Source organism: Lepidochelys kempii, chromosome 7 (assembly GCF_965140265.1).
Source record: "Lepidochelys kempii isolate rLepKem1 chromosome 7, rLepKem1.hap2, whole genome shotgun sequence".
In the NCBI taxonomy this organism is placed as follows: domain Eukaryota; kingdom Metazoa; phylum Chordata; order Testudines; family Cheloniidae; genus Lepidochelys; species Lepidochelys kempii.
The window spans coordinates 93,699,999-93,717,854 of NC_133262.1; the positions used below are offsets into that span (position 1 = coordinate 93,699,999).

General features: G+C 36.2%; 1 protein-coding gene across 3 annotated transcripts; it reads right to left on the reverse strand.

The window, feature by feature from the left end:
* Window positions 1-988: 988 nt before the first annotated feature.
* On the reverse strand, window positions 989-15,582 carry LGI1 (leucine rich glioma inactivated 1). Of its 3 annotated transcripts, none has more exons than XM_073353857.1 (8): window positions 15,370-15,582; window positions 14,574-14,645; window positions 11,157-11,228; window positions 10,990-11,061; window positions 4,894-4,965; window positions 2,834-3,003; window positions 2,228-2,392; window positions 989-2,143 (listed from the first exon to the last, which is right to left on the reverse strand). In XM_073353857.1, exons 1-8 carry the CDS (start codon window positions 15,465-15,467, stop codon window positions 1,326-1,328), a joined length of 1,539 nt encoding a protein of 512 aa, XP_073209958.1. In that variant the 5' UTR covers window positions 15,468-15,582; the 3' UTR covers window positions 989-1,325. The 3 variants fall into 3 exon arrangements, with proteins under 3 accessions (XP_073209958.1, XP_073209957.1, XP_073209959.1); XM_073353856.1 differs by having other exon boundaries at window positions 14,983-15,463; XM_073353858.1 differs by lacking the exon at window positions 15,370-15,582 and adding an exon at window positions 14,974-15,063.
* Between the last annotated feature and the right edge of the window lie 2,274 nt (window positions 15,583-17,856).

Sequence of the window (17,856 nt, forward strand, 5' to 3'; positions counted from 1 at the left end):
GGGAATGGCCTGGTATAGTTTGGCCTAACATTGGGGGACTTAAAACCATGTTTGTATTCCTTTCCTGAGTTGTACCAAATGCTCTTCAAAAATAGGATCTGGACATTAGTGTCTCAGATTCTACACATAATGTAATCTTTTGTGTAAATATATCATCTGTGATCTTTTAATAGATTTTGAGGTCAAATTCAGAGCTGGTATAATTTAAGAGCAGATGAGTAACTTAGGTGGAATTGCACCTGCTTACACATGCTTTTGAGTTTGTCCTGTTACATTTAAAACTTCCCGATTCTAGACAATATCTTTTACTGATCTTTAGTGCAGGAGAGCAGAAAAATGTCTTCAGTTAACCACATTCAGAGGAATAGAGAAACTTGTTGAAGATTAAATAATTGCAAAAACACTAAAAAGACTTGACAGCAATTAAAATTACAAAGGCATCCATGCAAATGATGTGTTAAACTTCAGATATAGAAAAGATGTTAACTGAAAAATAAGATGTGCTCCTAGCTTTCTTTTATTGTACAGAACAATGTTGTCACATCTGACACGACCTGTTCTGTGCTGCTCCAGCAGGAGTAGCAGATAGGCCTTGACAACAAGACTTTATTCTTTTGATTACTCCATATGTTGTTCAAAAATTAAGAATTCCCAAACTGTACACAATATAAAGCCCCATCCTGAAATTAGATCCATACTCATGTCAGTGTGAGTCCCATTTAAGCAAGTGGAGCTCCACATGAATGCAAGTGTCTGTCTGCATTGGACCAATTATAGAGTTGGGATGTAATGCTGTATCTTTATCATGTGGTTGTGATTACATGTATAAACCACTTGTGCTTTATTGTTGTGGCTTATAATATTAAAAGAAACATGTAACAAAAACACTGCCATGTACAACACACCTTGTTGTTTATTATATATGTGTATAATATATACACAAATAAAAATTATCACCTGTAAATAATCATATTTGGAATGTGAAAGACAGAAAATGTAAACATTTTATTTGGCAGTTGTTGTCAAACAGGTGAATAAATAAATGGAAAAGTACATCTTAATACTTTTAGCAACAGATGCAGTTGCACGCATATTTACATATTGTGGATGCAAAGAACAGTTAATTTAATTTCTTTTTGTTAAAAAATGCAACTTCCAACACCACTAGACTTGACAATTAAAGATGAAGATACTAGTAATACTTTGTTCTAGCAATCTCAACTTTTAAAGGCATTCATCTGGAAGTAGGATAAGAGTCATCATGCATTTAGTTCATTTTGTCCACTTACGGTAGAAAGTCTGATGTAATCTCAGAATTATGAGTGTCATGCACTTAAGTCAACTATGACATGTTTATAAATTAATGTAGTTCCCTTAAAACTTGAAGCAAAGAGAAAATTGCGTTTATCAATGGAAACGTGTGTGAAAGATCTTGGTGCCTGTATGTTTAATTCTTGAAACTTCACAAATTTTGCTTTTTCAGTATCCCAATAATAGACTTGAGTAAAAGAATAATCACTTCCAAGAATGGCATATTGATAACTGTTTATCTGAAGAGGCTGGAATACCATTGACCCTCGGGATGGCATTCTTTGTAAATCCAGAAATGCTGAACCTCCCCATTTCATTACTTTGGAATCACCAATAAATCTTGTTAAACAAATGTACACATCCTCTTTCACTCTGAAGTGTTTCACTGCATACACATCCTCCATATCTTGGATATCGAGACGCTTAACAAATTCAGTTGTTCCTTTGTTCCATTGGTATATTACAGGTCTTTGGGAACTACTAGACAGAATTAAATGAGGTTTGCCTGCTATTTCAAGATACTCCACATCAGTATCTCTGTACCACGCATGCAGAGACTGATGGGAGTAAAATCCGTTTCCATTCCATTTGTAAACCGTGGTAAAGCCAGCTTTTGAACTGTCTGCAACAACAAAATACCAGTTTTCTGCTATCCTGAAAGTTTCAATGTCATTGGGTTTTCGGATTTTAAGAATTTCGATATCTTGAATTTTTATAAACTTATTAGCAAAAATATCTCTTTTGTAAATATGGGAGCCTCCAAAGAGCTGGGCAACAATGACATACAGCTGAGTCTCAATAATTATGGGTTTACACACAACAGTTGAAGTACCTACAAAAAGAAAGATAAAGGACAAAGTTAGCACTGCCTTTGAGATCAGGTAATGTAATGTTATTTGGCATGCATTATTCATACCTGTAATGTTGTCATAATTCCTGAAAGACCCTTCTACATGGTCCCATTCAAGAAAGATGCATTTTCCAGTAAAAGGTTGGGCAATAACCACATGCTCATCATTCATGTAGGAGAAAGTATCTACTGACAGAGACTGATATGGCAGGGATTCATAAACAGCAAATTCTGCAAAAGCACACATAACATTTGATAACTAAAGGTAGCATTTCTTTCCATATGTATTTTTTCACCATATTAAAATAATGTCTTGTTAATTGATACTCATTTATTTTTAAAGAATACATTTAATAAGTAGTCTAGTTTTCCTGCTAATAAGACAGAATTTTAAAGGCTGCTTATTCTTTCTGAACTGAAAAAGAAGGTTACCTGTTACAGTTATAGGTCCCAATTCTGCAATTATTACATAGGCAAATCTCCTATTAAAGTCTGAGTAAAGACTAGTAATAGATGCACAAAATGGTTTCTGTATCAGGCCTGAATCCACAAGGAATTCCTGTTGACTCAGTGAGAGGTCCATAGGCAGACTGCTTGCAGAATTGCACCCTTAATTAGAAAATATAGCCTTGATTTTAAAGTAATGAGGTGAAATAATTTGGAACACATTACCTGTAATAATACAATCAAATTCCTTTGGTGATAGGCTATTGATTTTACGTTTCTTATATTCTGGTGGACTTTCGCAATAAATGTCTTCAACTGTTGCATTGGTGCTGCCCAGCCATTCCACTAACCATTTCAGTTTGCAGTCACAATTAAATGTGTTCCCTCTAAGATCCCTGTAAAAATATAAACCACACACTGACATTGATCAATTAGCTGTTGTTTTCCACAACATCACAAGACTAAAATAACAAGGACTTTTATAAAATGACTATATTCTTGCTTTCTCTTATGAGAATGCTGGACTTTCCTGAATTAATTTGTCCTGAACCAATTAAAAAAAACCCAAACAAACAAAAACAACACAACAGTTTGTTAAAACTACTTGCAAAAACTTAAATAGTTTCAATTATACTAAGGAAATCAAGACAAGCTTAGGTTGGGAATCAGTGGAAGTATCTGCTCTTCCGTATTTTACTTATAATCCTAAATTTACAGGTACTTAAATTCCTGTCCAACTTTTTGGCCCAAATCTTGTTTTTTTTGTTTCTCATTGTTTAGCATTTCCTCACTAGGACATTCTAGATGACACAGGGACAATTACTGTGACATGATAGATTAATTTAGTGATCAGTGGACAGTTCCTCAGCTTTACCCCTATTTCTGCTCTTCTTCATTTAAACACACTCATTTAGGGTCATAAGGGATATAACCTGAATTCCCTTTGGGTCAAACTATGGCCTTTGAAAGATACTGAGTGCCTCTTATAAAATGCTGACACCCTCAGCTCACATTATGTAGGAGGTTTCAGAGTAGCAGCCGTGTTCGTCTGTATTCGCAAAAGGAAGAGGAGTACTTGTGGCACCTTAGAGACTAACAAATTTATTTGAGCATAAGCTTTTGTGAGCTACACCTCACTTCATTGGATGCATTCAGTGTAGGAGGTGTCAAATGCCTTGCAGGACTGGGTGCCCTGTGAAGAGCACTGGGTATGTGGGGAACTGTAGTGGTTGACTGGTGGTGTTCTGAGGCATTCTATAAACACTTGGCAGACTCCAGAAGAAGGCCTCAGGGAGTACTGGAGGGTGTGGATGAAGAACTATATTGGGGTATTGCAGAACTGCTGCTAACAGAAGCAATACAAAACTCTGTGGTGCCTGTTGTCAGATTCTAGAAGGCATGCAGGGGAGAGGGAAGCAGCCTGATCACTTGGCTATGCCCTAAATAGCCCTGGAGTGCCATTGGGCCAGCTCCAGGACTTACTGGTGCAGGGAACATTAGGTATCTACTGAGTCTAACTTCTATGTGTACTGGGGGAGCCAGAATTTTGCACATTGTCTCTAATGGGACTCTTCCAGTGGAATGACTGCAAGATCTGGTCCAAGCATATATTTCAAAAATATATTTTGTACTTTTACAAATGTTTAAGATACTTTGGTTTACAAATTTAAAATTTAAAACTAGTTTACGTTTTGTTTTGGTTGCAGTTTGAGTTAGCCAGGTATAAAGTACTTGTACTGAGATTTTAAATGGTCATTGTGTTTAAAGATAGCCTCCTGTTAGATTATATTGGAAACATGAAATGTTCTCATTCTCATCAAGTATCCTTCTCCCTGCTTTCACATCGTGTCCTGTTTGCATTACAAAGGATGTCTTTTTCTTATTTCAATGGCCATATTTAAGTGTCATATTATTGGGATTATGACCATACAGAATTCTTATTTTATTTTATTATATATATAATCTTATCTGGGAAATATTATACAATATTGACAGCATTAAACATAAATCAAATCCACCCTTGCTTCTGCCACCTTCACCCACCAATGTGATAGGATTCCTCCACTGTCTACTGGCCTGAATGTCCACCGGGTCATAGGAGCGTCCTGTTACTAGGTCTATCTTGTATATTTTACATCATGAAAGAAGTTAAAAGAGAGGTGAAAATTCATATACCCAAAATTCCAAATCAAGTACTTTACAATGTCTTGCAGTCATCACCAATAGGCAATGGCCTGTTTTTTCTAACCATAGTGTCTGAAAATAAGAAATTGCTGATTTCTTACACGTTTGTTAAGGAATCCAGCCCTTTGAATATGTCTTTTGGAAGTGTTTGGAGATTATTGTTTGCAAGGCTCCTGTAAAAGAAAATATGTCAGCTCATCAGATAATACATTTCTACAAAATGCAATATTGTTTTTTATGGTAAAGAACAATAATGTACTTCAATCCTTAGTTATACAAGATTACTTTAAAGAATATCTCATTTACCTTGTGACTCTTTCTTCTGCTAAGATATATTCACACTTCCTATTGCTCTCTTGCTTTTCAACATTCTTGTATCATTTACAGTACTTCACTCAGGGTAGTAGAAAATGTGATCATCTCTAGTATTTTGCCAACACCATTATTTTAAAATGATTAGCCATGACTGGACACACAAATGTCTTCCCTTCTGGACATGTGTGTTGTTATAATATTGTAATGTCCTGCCTCCATGTCCACTTTCTAGGAACCACAATCTATCTTAAACACTGAATCCACGATACTGTAGCTAGCTCTCATTGGCTCATGGTTTCTGAAAATATCCAGTAACTAACATTTTTGGGAGTCAATAAGTTTATAAAGCAGAAATTGGAGGTCAACACTGAGTTAAGCCTAAAAGATTTCTTGCTTGGGTTATTAAGGGATAAAAAGTTATCTTACCAGCAAATAATAACAATACTATGTCTTTGATTTTCAAGAAAACTATTTTAAACTAAGAGAGTACCCAACAGTTTCAACTGGTAAAGTGGACAGAAGATGTGAATATACTTTTAAAATAGTTAATTCATTTTTTCCAGCAGGTACACCTGTGTAAGCCCATGGATGATGCAAGGTTTTCACAAGTATCACTCAGGGCATAACTAGAAGAGAATATGGTTGTGTGTGTGTGAGTCAGTGCCTAATTTGGTCAGCAAAATTTTTATCACTGGTGAGGATGCATGAAAAGGAAAGAAGCTGGCATGATTTTCAGATTCCAGTTGGAATTTGTGGCACTGGGCATTAGAAATAAAAACTATTTTTACTTGTAAATTGTACACATCTGACAAGGAGGCATTTAGATACAATAGCTCTGATTGAGAAAAGTACTTAACCACATGTTTAAGGTTAAAACTTAAAGGTTAGTGTTTTTGTGTGTGAGTAATGTGCCCTCTCTGGCGCCATTTACATTTAGACCATATTTGGTTTACTGCAACTAATTTATAAACTCAAACTTGCCAGACATTTATGCATTTGCTTAACTTTATGCATGTGAGTAATTTGATATTAGTCAATGGAACTACTCACATATCTAAAGTTAAGCACATGTATAAACATGCAGGATCCCAGCCTTACGTAATCTTTATCACCGAATTATACCAAGCAGAGCACAATAATGGATACAGAGCTACTAAAAGTTCATGATTTTAGTGGGAATCAGATTAACAGAAAAAAATCCAGATTTATACATTGAGCCGATTCTTGGATGAAAGGTTGGCACTTTATATCTTCCATTATTAGAAAACATGCCATAAGATTTTATTATGTAACCTCTAGATGGTGCTCTTAGTGGTACCTGTGCAGAAAACACTTAGTTGGAAAGGATGGATGCTAATGAGGGAGTAAATATTCAGTCCTGTGTAATTATGTGTGAAGGCCCATATTTTAAATCTCAGAATGACATTTTGCTTTTCTGAAAAACTTCAAAGATGCCATCCAAATTACATCTTGTTCATGGAAATAATTTTCTATGCTAAAATATTCTGCAATTTAGGGTTATGGCATTAAATGAGTCAAAAGTGCAATTATACCGCTCCTATGCTTTTAAAAAAATATTCCACTCTTCAAAATGAATTGTCTTGAATAGGTATACTAGATGTGACTACACTACAGTGAGGACACATTCCAATTATTAGAGTTATTTGCATAAATGTAAAACCCAGATGTTTGGGTAATTTTACTGGAATACAGAAATTCACTTGTGAAAAGGAAATGGGCGGAGTATACAGAACAAAGGTCATATTCTGCCATCACTTCATGGAACTCATCAGTATGCATAATTACCACGAATATCTTTGACGTATTTTACATGACAATAGTATTCTGCTCTTCCTCAAGTGGAGTGTGACTCAGAGAATCTACTTGTTATGCTAGGTAAGTGTATATAGACACATTCTAGGAAAGGACAAGGATGTACAAACAAGGATTAAAGTGGTCACACTGAGTAGTTTATGGGCCTGCTTCTGTAGGTATTCTACCTGCAAAACTCTGCTGTGACAACTGGGCCTATAACTTTTTGCCTGTTTGGGAATCATCCATGAAAAGTAAGTCAAATTATTTTCAAAAAATAATGTTATAAACTGGTGCAAGAAAATCAGACAGAGAGACTGAATGAGTCCAGACACGAAAATGCAGGTCTGGAAATTAATGAACGAAAATTGGTGTGTCGAATATTAGCCCTAATTGGTGGGCAAAATAATGAGGGGATAAACTATATTGCCCACATTCCAACCCCTTTTGGGGGAGGAGGTGTCTTTAAAATACTTTGAAAACTCTCATCTTGACTTGACTGAATGTTTCTAATCTCATCTTCCCTGACCCTAAGACAGAAGGAGCAGACCTGACCAAAGGATTTTCTTTCCGAGAGGAAGTTCATCAGGCCTTGCTCTTGTTTAAGCTCTCTCACCTATTCACTGGATCCTGAAATCAATTGAACTGCATGCATCAGCACAGTGAGATGATGGTTTATCCAGCCCTGCCCTGTCTAAGGAAAAAAGCACCAACCCAGATGACGTCCTTGACCAGACTGTGAGCCTGGGACCACAGCAACAGTTGTTGTGGCCGACATGCGAGTGTAAAGCATCCATTCATAACAGAATACTGGTTCCAAGGACATCAACAAAAGCTATATTTCCCCCACCTTTTCTATCTTGTCTCTTCTCCACAGAAGTAAATACCCTTCATACATCAGGACTGAGAGTAAAATTAACCCTTTCCTTTTCATCACAGAAAGGTTGTTGGTATAAGGGACTGATATTTTACCTCCAAAAGAAGAAAAATTTTAATAGCTTTTGATTAAGTTTGTTTTGCATAATTACTCAATTTCATTGAAGTGTAAATATTTCTTGTTCTTTCTTGTGTTTTAATCAATATATTTCCTGCTTTAGAATGAGTGCCTTTGGGTGTTTGCCAGAGAAACTAAGCAAACCAGGGTCTCTGTAGAAACCCCTTCCCACTCGCCAAATCTTTGTAACACTGTTTCAGTGTTGGGCAGTGAAAGAGTTTATAACACCTTTTAACTCTTTTGGCCCTTGAGCTCAATACAACGTTTATTGGTGCTGTGACTCAGATTTCAAAGGGTTATACAAATGTGGCAATTGGCTTCCTTGGCAAGCAACTGAATGTTTTCATAATTGGCTTTGGGAAGTAAAAGGTCATTAAAAAGATTAGGAGCACAAAGCACAAGAAACTGCATCTGTTTCACTCTGATTAATGTTTCAGGATTTTATTTTGATTTTGTTTCAGACACTTTATCATAGTGCCTTGTTTTAATTGTGTTTCAACTTTTATTTTTTCCTTTTCGTCTCATGATCTGTGATTTTTAATTTTCCTTTTTGATTTTAACCAAATATGGTTGAATTCTGTTTGTTTTTCCTGAGGTCAGTAAATACTTGTAAGTTAAAATGTTTTCCAAAAAGACCCCTCAAAAGAGCAAAGTTAGTAATAGAACTTATTTTATTACTGCAAAAGCCCAGGAAAATATGAATCTTTTTCCTCAAGTGAAACCCCTTCACATGTTTCTAGTAGTTTTAGTTCTGCAGAGGCTGTTCTACATGAATTAACTATCATAAAGGAAGATGGGGTAATCCACCCACAATTCCCTTTGTGGGTCCTTAAAGAACGAGACTTCTTGGAGAAACATTGGCTTCTGGAGCGGGCTTCACCATCATGACTGGCACCCCTACCATCTCCTGGGACCCAGTCCTTCTTCAACCTAATCCTGAGAGATGCCCTGATCAGACCGGGCCAAAAAAAAAAAAGTACCCTGATAAAATTGCCACTTCTACCAGCTCCAGCTGAATCCCAAACGCCCTGGGATGAAATAGGATCAGCTTTTAACAACAGCAACAACAACAGCTCTAACACATCTCAATTAACTTCTTCTGTTTCCCCCAGAAGGACAGTTATTACCATCTTTGATACCATCTAAGAGACTGTCAGACAAGGGGGATTTTCCTTCTAAAACCTCTCTCCAGTAAAAGGAACAAAGAACGTCGTTAAAATGAAAACCTTATTTAATATTTACATTTCAAATGCTTTACCTGGTTTTCTTTCTTTTCTTTATCTTTAATACAAAGTTTAAAGGATTTTTAATGATGCGCTTGCCATGGTTTTAAGCAGGCTGAGGTCTCTGTATACCAAACCCTGAATCTTGTTTAACACTGTTCAATGTTTGACAATGCCTGGGTTATGTTAACACCATTAGCCCATATATTCCATCTAATACAACTCCCATTGTATTGAAGATTAGCTTTGCATGTGAAGAAACTGCATGATATATAAACTCATCTCCCAAGATTGTGTATGCAACCACATGCAGACAATAGCTGTTCAAAATACTGTCTCATCTCCTGCATATGCTTTCCCTTAGAAAACTATTGAGGGGTCCCTTTAAGCGAGCACAACAGTTAAGACATGATGTTATTTTTAAATTGTGTCCTTTGCAGAATAGGGACTGTATCTTCCTCTGTGTTGGGAAAACACCTGCACACTGATAGCAGCAGGCACATAATAAATAAATAAATAAAATAAATAATTTAATAAGTTAATAAATAAAATAATTTGTGTGTGTAAAGCTATTCATGTTCATAAATGTTTGCAGTTTACGGGCCCTTCAGGTTATCAACAATCTTATCCCATTCTCTGTCTTTTTTTTAACTACGCCATAATTATACCTGTAGACAGATATTTATGTATATACCACACATCTTAGTTTCTCTCTCTCTCTCTCTCTCTCTCTCTCTCTTTCTATTGTCCCAGTCCTAAAAATGTTTATGCATGCAAATAACTTTACGCATGTGAATAGTCACAGTGAATTCAGTTTACACCAGCTAAGGACCTGGTCTATAGTATCCTATGATGCATTTGTTATATGATGCAGAATTAGGTGAAATTTAATTAATTATATTTGTGCATTCACCATATGTAGGTGAAATTGTGCTTTCCCCTGCATCTGACCATATATGAAACAAAAAGCCAAATGACCCTGTACTTCTCTTAGAAGCTATTATGTTGAGGACAAAAGGTCAGAATACACTCCCCCGCATATGACAAATACACCAAGATATATGCCTGTGTGAATGCAAACGATCAGAGTAGGGAATTCATACATATGTTAGGCACACCCCACACATTTTAGACAATTAATGTTATTTAGACTTTATAGACAGCAAAATCTCCATAACAAAGCCTCATTTTCTTAGAATATTTTTGGTATATTTTTCTATATAGAAAAGGTAACTGCTATATTTTGAAAGGAAGTTCATTCAATTTTTTATAAACAATTAATTTGATATGGATACATATGGTGTGTAAAAACTGACTGAAAATGCCACACACCTTTTGATTAAACATGACAGTAGCTTAGCTTTGATAAATCAGACCCTGCAAATACTGTACATACATTTGCAACTAAATGTTACAGGTGTCAGTATCCTGTCCTGGGCTCACATGCTTTCAGTTTCTACTTCTATATTTTTGTTTCTTGATTTAGCTTGAAATTGGAACTTTTCTTAGTTTAGCTGATTGTCTTTCTAAAACTATTCTTGAACAGCAAGATCATAATCCTGTTCTTGCTCCTCGGATTAGTGCGTGAAAGAGAAAAGGGGAAGCAGCCAAGTGGACCGTTTTTGCATCATTCTTCCTGTACAGGGCTGGATAGACATGACCTGGCTGAGAAGCTTTTTTTGTTGGTTTTTTTTTTTTTGCCATTTCTGGTCTGCATAATATGGATATTGACATTGTTTAAGCAACAAACGTCAATGATTATATAATATCAAATGCTAAATTAAACCACACGATGGTTCAGTTACTAAATTAAATACACTCTATTAAGTAATACATGAAAACACTTTACTTACAGGTGAATTAAAGATTTCAGTCCTCGAAAAGTATTTCTTGAAATTGACTTAATGCTGTTGTTCTCTATGAACCTGTAATGGGTCACAAATTCATTTTGGTTAAAGCAATGCCTGTAACTTGGAAATCCCACCTGGTCCATAATTCTAGAAATATTTTGTTCACTCACAAATATTCTAGATGAGGAAGGCCCATGAAAGCATCATCGCTAATAACATCAAAAGAGTTTGATGTAAATAACCTGCATAAAGAAATACAAAATAAACTGTTAGATTTTTATACTTTTTAGCGCATGATCCAGAAGTCCCCATGCAGACCAAACTCTCACTGACCACATCAAAGGTTTTGTCTGTGTAAGGGTTGCAGGATAATATGGCTAATGTGCACTGCCCATATATGGCATAGTATAGTGCAGTTGTTCTCAACCTGTGGCCTGTGGGTTGCTAGCGGCATAATCAGCACACAGCTGTGGCCCATGTGACATCCTCAGGGCCATACAGGTAATATATGTACTGTGTGGATGTGGCCCACATAATACATAGAGAGCTGCCTATGCAGCCCACAGTGGTAAATAGGTTGAGAACCACTGACCCTAGGGAGCAGCAAAACTGGTTTGCTTTCTAGACTAAGGACTAGATCCTCAGCTGAGCTAAACTGATGTAGCTCCATCTGAGTACAGTAGGACTTAAGCACATGCTTATCAGGCCAATCAGCTACCTATGCAAGCTCCATGAAACTAATGGGACTGCACAAGTATTACTAAAGACATACCCAGAAGACAATGAGGTGCACAGGTATCTCTAAGGGCCTGAATTGCCCTGCAGAACCTTTGTTTCTGATGGTGATGTGGGAGAAGACCCTAGCTTGACATTTAGATTGCAGGATGAGTTTGCAGAGCTGGCAATTAGGAAAAAATCTTTTAACTTGTGAAAAGAGCACATTTGAGATATAATCAGCATGGACTCCCTTAAAGCCATTTTAACTTAGTGTTCAGAGTAGAACCATATTTTAAAATGGATTTTGCTTACCGGAGGTGGTTCACAGTGCAGGTTTCATTATGTATACATTATATTATATATGTATATATTTTTCTTTTTGTCTATCATATACTGCCACCACATTTACTTTTTCCTATAAAAATCTTTTAATCTTTCATAAAATTGATTAATGGTCTGTCCTATTTATAATTAATAGACAAGTTTGCTTTTGGTGATTTTAAATCAGTTTTGGATTCCACACCCCTAATATGCCAGGGGATTGTCCACGAAGATGAGTTTCACTTTCCTCAATGGAATTACAATCAGCTGGACTTCAAGGGAACATGGACTTATAGTGTAATATCCAGAGGCACTTAAAGATTCAAAATTACAAGGCATTAATTAATAATGAGTTAATTTATTCTTTGGAATCCTGCATTAAAAAATTTCAAGTTCAGTTATTTTCTAGCTCTGCTTCTATAGGTTATGCTTTCTCCAGTTAAAGAGTTTGACATAGATTTATAGGAATGGTTTTAAAAGGAAAGATTTTCTCACATGTATGTTTCAAAAGCTTGAGATCAAATCTTGCCATCAGACCCACATGGTAGATCTGCATCATAGCTTGTCTGCAATTCATATTTATTTATTTACTATTAACATAATTGTCTCAGGATACTTTTTATTTGATCACAATCTACCCTCTTTGTAGTATATAGGGATAGGATAGTATCCCTTTAAATAGTTTATGAGCCCTCTAGTCTAGTGGCATTGCTTATGTTCTGTGTTTTAGAAGCTGCTCGAACCCAACCAGGGCAGCAGGGTATATATGAAGTTAAGTTTTCCTTCCTTCCCCTTCTCCCAACTGTGAATGGGTTGAGGTTTTTTTGTTCCCAATCACAAAGTAAGCAATCTGGGGATAGTTTGTATTGTTTTAGCGTACTACTTGTCAAAACCCACAATGGAACAAAAACTGCTTTTGTAAGTTTGGAGATTATGTTGCAGCATTTTGTTAGCAATAACATGTGGTACATTGTGTGAGTGAAGCGAATGGTAGATCATGCAAATACAGCCTGCGGTATTTATTAAATATCATGTATTTATTTATTTATTACCCTAGGACCTAGTCATAGACAGGGACCCCTTTGTTCTAGGTGCAGTACAAACACAGCACAAAATGATGGCCCCTGCTCCAAGGAACTCCCAGTCTACTTCACTTAACCTATTCTATGGCCCATGCTAGACGTAGGATTGCTAAGTGCAGGTGGCGTGGCACAGCCAAGAGGGAGGGTTATGATGTCCTTTTCACTTTACTGACATACAAGCCACATAATACAAATACAGCCACTTCTTTTTCTCTCTGCTGGAAGGCCCCACTCAGAAGTCATGTGGGCTTTGTCCCTTTTGTGATCTGTGACCACTTTGGAAAATCTTGTAGGGAATAATGCACAATGGAACAGTATTCAGGTTTCCATAGTAACTACATTTACCTATTTACCCTGTATCCAAAATTGTACAGTATGCCTGCACCTCCTTATCAGCTCCACTTGAGGTAGAAAAGCACAGCTTGAGTCATGGCTTCAGCTACCAGAACACCAAGAGTTTAATGTAACAGCCTTAGTGCTCTAATACATCAAAATTTCACTTTGTAGCAAATCTACTACCCATGTGAAATCAGTCATATGCAGGTGTCCTATTTCATTTTTGAACAGACTGAAAAAAGTCTCTTGTCAGATTTCCGAAACAAATTTGGATACATCTCAAACTGATAGCAAACCCAGTGCAAACAGTTCAGGTTTATACCTCCTATATCTTTGTACAGCTAGTGATTATATAATCACTCTTCCAGTTTTCTAGAAAGCTATTTCTCTGGAGAATCTGTAAAATTTTACACACAAATGAATCTAAACATCTAACAATATTCCAGTGCTCTGTTCAGTGCACACACTGTCATAGTGTTTGATTTTGTAATGATTTTGTAATGACTGCTTAAGAATTTACAGTTTTCATCAATCTCACTACTTTAGAGAATGCAAAATAACAAATGATGGGCCAAATCCAGTCCCTACCCAGGCAAAACTCCTATTGAGGTGTCAACACTTCTACTGAAATTAATGGTAGTTTTGCCTGAGTAAGGACTTCAGGATTCATCCCATTGAAATTAAGGGCCTGATCCTGAGATATCCTAAACATCTCATCAATGGGGATCAGGCCCTAAGATTGCAGAAAAGAAACAGGCACAGTTCTTGTAATGCTCAGACTCCTTCAGTAACATCCATTAGAGTACAATACATAAGAGGATAGCACATCTGTCATCACAGAAAGCAATCTTCAGAATTTAATCTATTCCAACTAATACTGACAGCAAATAATAATAATTAATAATTAATAAAACCCCAAACAAGTACATGCAGTTTAACACCCCTACCCCATTAAACATATGCCATCTTTCAAAATTACCTTTACTTCAAAGTCTAACTGTTTATGTATTTTGATGTGTAATGGAGCCACCCTTGCTATTTCTTATAAAGTGGGTATTCAGACCCTTACTATATTGTTTATGGATATATATGTTTCATAACAAATAATCATATGATATAAATATTTCTCACAGAAGCTGCAGAGACGGTGTGAGCAAAAAACTCCCTTCTGGGATTTTAGTAAAAGCAGATCTCACAAAGGATCTGGAAAGAAGGGGGAAAAAATTGTGTTAATGAGATCTCAAATATTCATCATTACAACACTGAGCTGTGAATTACAATATAATTTCTTTACATAGCTACTGTTAATTAACAATAAAAACAAATCTGTTATAGTTTTCACATAATGCAGAAAAAGGCAGAAAAAGGTACATGTATAGAGGAAGGAGATGTAACACACATTTTAACATTCTATCTGATGATTTTGAATGCGGAAGGTATATTCCCTACTGCAAGCATCGTTCAGTCTGCGCTGAAAACACCAAACATAATAGTTAATTTTAAATAATAAATTAAATAACCAAATGCTTACAGCCCTTACAGTGAGATAACATCAGGCGGAACGCTGGTTGGAATAGATCTGGCATTTTCACATAAAGCATTATCTTTGGTACAAGTACACCAGGCAGGACATTTTGGCTTCACTGATTTCTTCCCTTCAGTCAGCAAAAGCATACAAAAAAGGCATAGGAAATAAGCAATTCTTCTAAAGGGTCTGCTGGCATTTCCCATTCTTTTGATCGGCTCTGGTTCCAGCCAGTTGAAAGAATATCCCAAAACATGAACAGGGCTTCTTTATTCAGTCACTGGATGTCTTTCTATAAGGCCAAGTCAATATTTGTCTCTCCTTTTCCAACCCTTTTCCCTTTCCCTCTGTATCTGTTATTGAAGATAAAAACCTGCAGCTGATCTCTGTGTTTCTACTCACTCAGGCAACGTACTGCTCAGAGAAGGGACCTGCGAGGTGCTGTAAGATGGGGAAAATCCAACCAGCTGTAGGGAGGGGAAAAAAAAAAAGACTTGCATCACCACAAAAACAGTGAGCACAACACAGCATTAGACTGCAAGTTGATGTAACTGAGAAAATACACTGCTTTCTGTTTTCATAGGGAGGCCCTTCCTTGTTACCAAAAATAGTACAGCATTATGTTTTGCTGGTGGGTGGGTGAGTGGGTGTGGGGTGGAATGTGCGTGTATGGGGAGAAACAGTCATCTTTTTCTGGATCCTTATAGCCTCATAAACCTTTGGGAATTGTGCTTTACATATTACAAGCGACAGGAGAAGTAAAAAAGCCAGTACCCCCTGGAAAATGAAATTGAGTGAAACCATCAAAAGCATTGCTACAAAAGCTGTTAGATTAATTTATATCCTTGGCCTTTATTGCTCGTTTGCATCGCTGAAAAACAAAAAGGCACACATGGAAAATATTACTGAGGATGAGAGAATGCCTACAACTGTAATTTCTAAACAAAATATTCTACCATGCAAAGCTTTTTCCACACTGCATTTTTTAAAGAACACACTTACCTGTCTCACATGTCTGCTAAATATGATGCATCCCTGAATGTTCAAAATAAACCGTATTCAATAAAGTCCAATTTAGAAATGTATTTGGTTGCCTGATTTGATCATTTTTAGAAGAAAAGGGGAAAGCTGGCTGTTTAAAGCATCTAGATACATTACAACTACAATGAAGAAAGGATCTTATTTCAGTGGGAGCGGCATTGGGACCTATCTTCATTATTAATTATCATTATTTATTTATTAATTAGTGTTACAATAGTACCTAAAGCTCTCAGTTGAAATTAGTTCCCTTTTGCGGTAAGTGCTATACAAACATGTAGAAAGAAATTTTCTTTGCTCTAAAGATCTTACAATAAGTTACATTTAATATTGTATATAGACTTTTAAATTTTCAAAATTAAACATAAAAATATCAAGAACAGTAAAACAGAGCTAATCAAAATCAAACATTTAGAAACACATATTACATGGCTATGTTTTGCACTTTACTTTGAATGTCTAATTTGAAGATCTCAAAGAACATTGCGAACATTAATGCATTTAACCTTATCATACTCATGTGAGGTAAATATCATTATCCCCATTTACCAGATTAGAAAACTGAGGCACAATGAACTTTGCTTGAGAAAGAAAGTGGAGAGTTTAACACAGCCCTGGTTGCCTAAGCAACCAAGGTTGGGAGAATGGCTATGTACATAACTGAGTTTCAAGATTACTTCTGGCATGTAAGAGTCTTATATTTTAAGGTCAAAAGGACACATTAGATTATCTAATCTTATCTCCTGTTAACACACTGCATAGAATTTAACTCAGTTACCTCTATAATTTATGTTTCATTAAAGCATATCTTTCAGGAAAAGCATCCAGTTTTGATTTGAAGACTTTAAGACATGGAGAATCCACCACTTCCCTGGGAAGTTTGTTGTGATGGTTAAATAGCCTCATAGTTAAAATTTCTGCCTTATTTTTAATTTCAATTTATCTGACTTTAGTTTCCAGCCATTAGTTTTTGTTATGCCTTCCTCTGTTAATTTAAACATCCTTTTAGCATTAGGTATTCCCCCCCTCTCCCACGATAGTACAGTCATTTCTTGATCTTCTTTTTGATAAACTAAACAGATTGAGCTCTTTAAGTGTCTTACTGTGAAGACGCTTCTCGTTGGGCTGGAACTTAGGGTTTGTTTATACAATGAATTAGTGCCCAGTAAACTGGGGGATAAATCTTCAGTATTCCAGTATGCCATGCATTAATTGTCCATATGGACTCTGCTGTTGTACACTAAAAGTTCCCTAGTGTACATTGATGCAAAACACACTATGAGCCCAGGTTACTATGCACTGACACATCATATAGACATGCCCATAGATAAATGGTCAAGGCAAAATTAGTGGGTCAGTTTTATTCCTGGTGTAATTCCTTTGAAGGCTTTCACTCTCTACTGAAGATTCAGTTCATATAACTAAAGAATACCAAGGATGATGTCAGCCCACTACATCAGTGCCTTTAAAACAAAAGAAGGGAGAATCTTTTCAACCCTGGAATATGATAGAAAGAAAAGAGAAGGTAAAGAAGAAGGCAAAAAGTGATGGCATCAGATGAGTGCAACATGGACTATATTAGAGTCCCCTTAGAAATATTTTCTTAATTCATATTGTGGAGACATACTGCATAACAACATTTGGATTAGGCTGCGTGGGAAACCATTGTTGTGGGCTATGTCATACCTAGTAGAAATAAAAACAAAGTTCTGATGAGCACCCTTCAGGAGTGCTGTGTTTTCTATATAATTCAGTTTGAATTACAAAGTGTGCATCTACCTACAGATCTAAAGAAAAGGAACATAACAGTGGCATAGAGCTGTATCTCCTACACTTATTTTTTGCTTTGCT

Excerpts from the sequence above, each read along its gene's own strand:
- LGI1 (XM_073353856.1), bottom strand. The coding sequence starts at position 15,173 with ATGGGAAATGCCAGCAGACCCTTTAGAAGAATTGCTTATTTCCTATGC. Across the intron at positions 4,966-10,989 it reads CTGAAATCTTTAATTCACCT|GAGCCTTGCAAACAATAATC; the intron begins GTAAGTAAAGTG and ends TTTCTTTTACAG. Across the intron at positions 2,144-2,227 it reads GAATTATGACAACATTACAG|GTACTTCAACTGTTGTGTGT; the intron begins GTATGAATAATG and ends TTCTTTTTGTAG.